We start from the raw sequence: 7,788 nt of genomic DNA, 5'->3' as shown, positions 1-7,788 counted from the left end.
CCATTTATTTTTGCTTTTTTTTTCTCATATTTTAACTTTTCAGTTAATAAACTAAAAACCCATGCTTATATATTGAATTTATTCATGTAGGATACAATTATCAAAAAGACTTCCAAATTAATCCACAAAGTGTCTGTGCTAATATTCTGACTCTTAAGTATTCAGCTAAGGAGCATTCATAGTAAACTCTTAATTGCGTTTTTTAGTGGAAGTAAACATTGAAATGGTGATTGTGAATCTTTGAAAAAGATCATTATTCATGATTTAAATTCCAAAATAAACATTTAATACTCTTTTTGGAGACAAATGATGTTTGTATATTAAAAATTAAACTACATTATAATCATTCAAAATTACAGTCACATTATAAAAGTAATATATTAAAAGTAAAATTTAACATATAAATAAATTATAATTGTTTAAATAAAACATTAAAGGTAAATTATTTAATGGAACTACGCGAACAATTTTAAAAACAATGAACACACTGATTATAATATATCAAAGTTATAAAAAAGTTACATGTAATTATCTTACTTATACAAAAAACTAAAAATATATTTAATTAAATGATATGTATCTAAAAGAGTTTAATTATGGTATTTTAATTAATATTTAATAAGTTTATGCTAAATTAAAACAAAAAAGATTAAAACCTTAATATGTAAGCCAAAGCAATTTTAAGAACTTGATGTTTAAGAGAAGTTGTTTTTATAAGTGATTTCTGTCATAAGTCAATTTCCAATGTTGCGGTCAATAGCTGAACACGATTGCAAACTGTGTTTCTTTTTTCCATGCTCAAAATTATTACGTTTTTTCTTCTTCTGTTTTTGGAAGTTTTTTATCTCTCCATTTTTGCTTTTGTTTTCTTCTGTTTTCATATACTTCAAAATCAAAAGTTACTCACACGGAAATAAAAGCCAAACATATACTTTAATTTTAATTTTAATAAAAAATGCAATTAAAACTAAAAATGATTAGATAAATGTTTAAACATGGTAATGTTTACCTACTTCTAGGTCCCGATGTGTATATCATAGTATAATCATGCGTTTACTTTTTAAACACTTTAATGAAGGTCGTCATATGATCATATCAGAAAAATATATCCAACCTATAAAGATAAAAGTGATTACAAAATTAATTTCCTTTATATTATTTATGTGACATTTATGGCTGCTAGTCTGCTACAGCTGCTTTAGCACCACAATTCATAATTATTTCATTCATTGTATTAGATGCATTATCTGTTTTTCCTAGATAATATTTAAAAAATAAATAAAATTGTGATTGAGGAAAAATAGGGTAAGTTCTGGATCATAATCAATATCTATTCATGTGATTTTGTCATTTGCCAAATTATCAGTCATTTCCTATATATTTTAATTAGGGATAGTGGTAAGAAGTGCAGAGTTTAGTTATATCTGTTCTATTTTTAAGTGAAAAATTATATTTTTTATTTTAAATATATAAATGGTAACAAAATGCAAGTCTTGCTTTTATTTTTATCTTTGAAAATTGAAATTGTTCTTTTTTTAATTTTGGTTCCGTTTAGTTTCTTAATTATAAATATAGATATTTTAATCAAATTTTATTAAGTTTATTTAATGTTTTGTTAAGTTTATTTATATTTCACATATGAAATTTGACTTATTAAACGAGTTTAGTATACTTTTTAATGTTAATTGAAAAATACAATTAAATTTAAATAAATTTAATAAAAGTTGATTAAAAAAACTAAATTAATAAATTAGATAAATGGAAAACTAAATTAATCTAAAATTTTAAAAATGAATTAATTTTAATTTTTATTAAAAATTAAGAAATTAAAAACATATTTAATCATGATTATATTTATATTTAAATATTTATTATATAATTTTATGGTTAAAAAAATTAAATGAAATAAATATTGTATTATTAAAAATTTAATACACGTACTGTAATTTTTATTATAAAATATAAATAAAAATATAATTCTTTAAACTTTAAAATAAAATACTAAATAAATCTAATTATTTTAGTCATTTAAACATAAAACTCTCAACGTATTTCAAATATTTTTCATCAACACTAAAATAATTTTGAAAAGATATCTATAAATATTAATTTATTTGCCAATCAATTATTTTGGAAATAGTTAAACACTGCTTAGAAAAAATTATTCCCAATTGCGAAATGACATTTCCTTTTTGGTGATAAAAACTATAGTAGCCATGATTGTTTGTATTTCCTTTTTCTATTTTCTGTCCGACAAGAAGAAAGGTGTGACTGACACGTAATTGGAAAATGCATTTTTCAATTAAGATTTCTTGTCATAAACATCGTGGTTAGTAAAATTAGTGAATAAGTTAATTAAAAACTGAACGGTGAACTTTAAATTATTAAATAAAACGAACCGTTAAATTAGTAAAACTACAAAAAATAAAGATATATAATGCATACAAATAATAATAAAGACACGACATTTTAAATAGTTTCTTTGACAGAATAATTTTTTAACACATTTATTTAGTAGTCTTCTTTACTGTTAGTTTAAACTTGCTGAAAATTGTAATTGTTTTGTAGAACAAAAAGCGAAATAATTTTATATGATGTTTGATAAAAAATAAAACATTAGATATATCCATATATTTATGTTTAATTAAAAAATACAGTATATAAAAGAAAAATATTTTAACCATATAATATATTAGCAACATTTTTTAGTTTTTCCAACATTTTAAAAAGAAAAACAAACACTCTGATTTCACTTTAATTCCTTTGCTTCTCGTATTACGTAACTAAATAAAAAAAAAAACAAATAATTTTGCTGTGTTATTTTTTTCTCTCATTTTGTCTTGGGATAAACAAGGTAGAAGTTTGATTTAAGGATCATCAATTTGCTGCAAGATGTACGTGAAAGAATTACATTAAAAGTTTTACGTCGACTGAATATAAAGTCTATTGAATATTTAATATACATACAAATCATATTTTATAAATCAATTTGATAAGACTAAATTAGATTTAAAGTATATTTTTTAAGATAAATAAGGATTTTCTTAATAATAAAGAGAAGTTATTTTTTGTCTAAATAAATATATTTTTATCTAAATAACTGAGAAAAATACAATTTTGTGAAAGTGCATTAAGTCTAATATTTTCAACGTGTTTTAATTTTTACAAACTAAACCACATTCCTCGTATATAAAATATCTTTATTCTAGTTAAAATTAAAATTAATATAAAATATAATTTCAAATCATATGATAATAAGTAACCACAAAAATATTAATTTTGTACAGATAACTTGCTCAAACGTTTTCAAAAGAATCTTACAAATTTCTGTCGATATCCAGAGTTTCTCTTGTATCAAGTCTCACCATTCTGTGTTTTTTTTTCTTTACCAGTTCCTATTACAACCAAATGCTCCTATAGATTTTTCACATTGTAAAAGCTTAAGAAATAGACATTAGGTACACAATGTTCATTTCCTTTGAATCGTTCTTTGACAGAAAAATACATTACCAAGAGGAAAGAACTTTACAAGTAACTCTTACTCATGACATCATCGTTTCCGAACAGTGTAACTTCGTGAAAATATGCTAAAACTGTTATGGTAAGAAATATGAAAAAGCAGTGTAAATAGTAAACAATGGTAACACTTGACCCCCAAACACTAGACACTCATAGCCACGAATTATGTTAACGGTAACATTTCCAACAAAACAAACACAAACACTCTTTCTCTCTCCTTTTTTCTTAATTATTTACAAATAGTAAAATAATATGGATAATAATAAATCTTCAATAACCTAGGTAGGCCCCTCTCATTGGTCCCACACATCTTTTAGGGTAGTGGCTCTAATAACTATAACTTTTCTCATATCAATAGGCTAATCCCTCCTTTCTCTCTTCCCAACGATAAATTCTTTCTCTCCTTTTTCATAAATCCTTTTCCCCATGCCACCTCTCCCCTCTTCCCCCTTTAATTATGCTCCTTTAAACTCAATTAAAGCAAAAGCCAAAAAACAACATAAAAAATAATCTCACCTTCGTTTTCCCCAATCATAACCAAATTTTACATTTACTTTTTATTTAATTTATTTTATTTATTGTGATTGTCATATAGAAAAATGTAATACGACTAAGAGGACGCTAGATAATTTCGAACCAAGAAAGTACGTCTAGAGACAAAAATAGTATTGCGACTGAATTCTAGCACCTATTGCAAAAGAAAATAAAAACATTAGTATATATTAAAAATGAAAGTTACTTGTACTTCTAATATTGTTCTTCCGTCTAAATTAAAATAAAATGAAGGTGAATTTTCAAAAAAAAAAAACTATAATATTAAGGTTGTCTAATTAAAAGTACGCACAGTTGAAAACGTAGGTTAAGGTTGTCTAATTGAAAGTAAAATAAAGAAATCCCCTTTAGATGAACGGCATCGTTTCACAGTTCAAACAGAACCTTCAATCAACAACAATCACCATAATACGTCGATTTATAATATCATGACATAAATATTCCTCCTCGTAAACACAGTTTGTTTATAAGCCACCTCAAACACCTCTTCATAACACAAATCACACACTGCTTCTCACATCTTCTTCTTCTTTCTCAGCAATGGCCAAAGAGAGAGAGAAGAAGCTCTACGTGGCAGTGCTCGGAAACTACGCCGCAGAACTCAAGCTTCTCCTCACAACACTGCTTCTCCTCTGCGTCGTCGCCACGCTTCTTCAGTTCCTCCCTTCCCGCTTCACCATCTCAGCCTCCGATCTCCGAGTCTGCATCTCACGTGTCACGCAAACAACACCCATACTTTCCAACACAACAAACGCTACCTCCTCATACCCACTAAAAGTATCATTATCTCAAGCCTCACCACCCCCACCGCCGCCGTCACCACCTCCACCACCACCGTCGGAGCAAGTCCTCCCCGGAGGCATCGTCAAGCGTGTGTTCAACCCTTATGGCTCTGCAGCCTACAACTTCATCACCATGGGCTCTTACCGTGGTGGCCTCAACACGTTCGCCATCATTGGCCTCGCGTCCAAGCCTCTTCACGTTTACGCTAAACCGACGTACGAGTGCGCGTGGCACTCACTCGCCGGCAAGAAACTCTCCACCACCGTTGGCTACAAGATCCTCCCCGACTGGGGCTACGGCCGCGTCTACACCGTCGTTATAGTGAACTGTACCTTCCCGGCTTCACTCAATGCTGACAACTCCGGAGGGAAGCTCGTCCTCTCCGCGTCTACCTCCGGCGGCGGCGACGCCAGCTTCAACATCACCGACACCATAGAAGCTCTCACGGAACAACCCGGCGCACTCGACACTACGTTGTTCACGTCGAAGCCGAAGTACGATTACCTGTACTGCGGTTCCTCTCTCTACGGGAACCTGAACGCGCAGCGCGTGAGGGAGTGGATCGCGTACCATGTGAAGTTCTTCGGGCCGAGGTCGCATTTTGTGATTCACGACGCCGGTGGCGTGCACGCGCAGGTGCGGGAGGTGCTCCAGCCGTGGATTGATTTGGGGTATGTGACGTTGCAGGATATAACGGACCAGGAGCGGTTTGATGGATACTACCATAACCAGTTCATGGTGGTGAATGATTGCTTGCATAGGTATAAGTTCATGACTAAGTGGATGTTCTTCTTTGATGTGGATGAATACATCTATGTGCCACCCAAGAGCACCATCAAGTCCGTGCTCGATTCACTCTCCGAGTACTCTCAATTCACCATCGAACAGATGCCAATGAGTAGCAAGCTCTGCCTCACTGCCGATTACGGCAAAACCTATAGGTACATTCTCCTCAAACTTCTTGCTTTTTTCATAATTGTCGTTTCTCTCTAATGGGGTTTTGCTAACTTAATCAGTAGTTTCAAGTAAGAAGTTTAAGTATCCAACCGCCTTAAAAAGATAGTATTTTTAGCCGACTCTAGAAAGATCGTATCAAAGAAAGAATCTTGGTAGTTCTGTGGCAATAACTTATAACGGGCATGCCAAAAGTTTCTATTTTTCCATGTTTTACGTTTTAGTTTTAGATTTGGGTGAGTTAATTTGGGTGTTTGTGTGTTGCAAAAGTTGATTTTTGTGTGTCGGTGGTGAATTTTGGTGGATCGAGGAATTGTGAGATTTGGAGGTGGATCTGTGGAGGTTTTCGAAGTGGATTGGTGAGGGGTTTTAGTTCGAGTAAGCGAATGATGGATGGTTGTATGGAGTTTAATGAGCATTAACTGGGGTGGTTCGTTTTGAGGAACAAATGTGATGTCATTTGTGTTTTGTTGTTTTGTTTCGGTGCTCGGTAATGTCGCAGATCTTGAGTGGTTGCGTGGTGTTTCATTACACCCAGCGTGGAAGGTGGCGATTGATTTGGCTTGTACTGTACAAGCGTGAATTAGCCCATTCCTGTGTGGACAGGTGAAGAGTGTGTGGTGGTGTCTCTGAACTTTCCAGGAGAGTGATTTATTTATTTATTTATTATTCCTAATTTATTAGCTGGTTAGTTTTAAGTATTAAAAATAGCAAGCTGGTGTTGTCCCTTTGGAGAGTATTTTAATGTGACACCGAGAATTCATAAGGGTTCTTTAATTCAATCACAAACATGTCCTTTTGTTAGTTCCGGTAATTCAGTATGGCGTGCTAACAAGTGATGATGATGATGATTATTTTACTGAACGTTGTATTGATTCTGGTTTTGGAACCAGACGCGTGTTATCTGGTCCACCAGACCTGTGATTGCGACGGTTTTGTTGGGGTGCACTAAACTTTTTTTACATTCATGAAAGTTACTGTTACTGTTTTCCATTTAACAGTTAGATCTAGTTGTTTTTCTCTAATGTAAGTGTTTATGGGTTGGCTTTTTGTACCATAAGCTGAATGTAGAAGAAAGCTGGTTTATGCTGTTGGAAGGAATGTCTTGTTTTGCCTTTACAGTTGGGATGACAACTACATTTCCCACAGTTGTCAACCATTGTAGTTGTGTGGTCTCACATGTTGTGGTGTGAAATTTGCATTGCAGGAAATGGGGGTTTGAGAAGCTGGTGTATAAAGATTCAAAGAAAGGGATTAGGAGGGATAGAAAATATGCAGTACAACCTAGGAGTTTGTTTGCAACGGGTGTTCACATGTCACAGAACCTTGCAGGGAAGACAACTCACAAGACAGAGGGCAAAATAATGTACTACCACTACCATGGAACCATAGCTGAAAGGAGAGAATCTTGTAAAATGCTTATAAATTCAACGGAAATCACATACGAGAAAACCCCCTATGTGTTGGACACCACCATGAGAGACATTGCTGGTGTGATCAAGAAATTTGAGCTCAAGATGATTGGAAATAGGCTACAGAAGACACGGCAATGACACTGCCAACACTTTTTTTTTTTTTTAATTATAATAATTTAACTTGTGTTAGAAAATAGGAATTCATTGAGCAGTTCTTTCTTTTCTGTTTGATAGTTTTTCTTTTGATTTTTTTATGTGGTATATTTACAGATGGGTATATGATCTTTGTTTCATTTTTAATAGTTCTTTTGTGTTCCCTATTTATTTTTTATTCTTTCCCTTTTTACATTTTGTAAAAAATAATGAATAAAGATGAATGGTTCAATTATGTTGTCGGTGTGGGACATGATGGCATCCCCACCTACAGTGGCTCCATATGGAGGGTGCCTAATTTGCTCCTGTTGCTTTGCTGGTATTCATGCATCTTTTTATTTTTTATTTTCTTTAAATTATTCTGCTTAAGATTCTTCATCTCTAAAAGTGGTATAGTAGGTGGTTTATTCCA

The 7,788-nt window shown here is 32.1% G+C and overlaps 1 protein-coding gene across 1 annotated transcript; it reads left to right on the top strand.

The window, feature by feature from the left end:
- The first annotated feature begins 4,535 nt into the window (after nt 1–4,535).
- Nucleotides 4,536–7,525, top strand: LOC124830874 (galactan beta-1,4-galactosyltransferase GALS3). The gene is made up of 2 exons (XM_047304735.2): nt 4,536–5,795; nt 7,016–7,525. The coding sequence occupies exons 1-2, from the start codon at nt 4,612–4,614 to the stop codon at nt 7,359–7,361; spliced, it is 1,530 nt and encodes a 509-aa protein (XP_047160691.1). The 5' UTR covers nt 4,536–4,611; the 3' UTR covers nt 7,362–7,525.
- Nucleotides 7,526–7,788: the final 263 nt, after the last annotated feature.

This window comes from Vigna umbellata, chromosome 2, assembly GCF_029865625.1.
Source record: "Vigna umbellata cultivar VRB3 chromosome 2, Vumbellata_1.0, whole genome shotgun sequence".
NCBI classification, from domain to species: Eukaryota; Viridiplantae; Streptophyta; class Magnoliopsida; order Fabales; family Fabaceae; genus Vigna; species Vigna umbellata.
Note: the sequence above shows the minus strand (reverse complement) of the source record. Positions and strands in the feature narration are given on the sequence as shown.

Bases quoted from the DNA above. Each gene is read 5' to 3' on its own strand.
- LOC124830874 (XM_047304735.2), top strand. From the start codon at position 4,612: ATGGCCAAAGAGAGAGAGAAGAAGCTCTACGTGGCAGTGCTCGGAAAC. The intron at 5,796-7,015 runs GTACATTCTCCT...TTTGCATTGCAG, and splicing joins GATTACGGCAAAACCTATAG to GAAATGGGGGTTTGAGAAGC.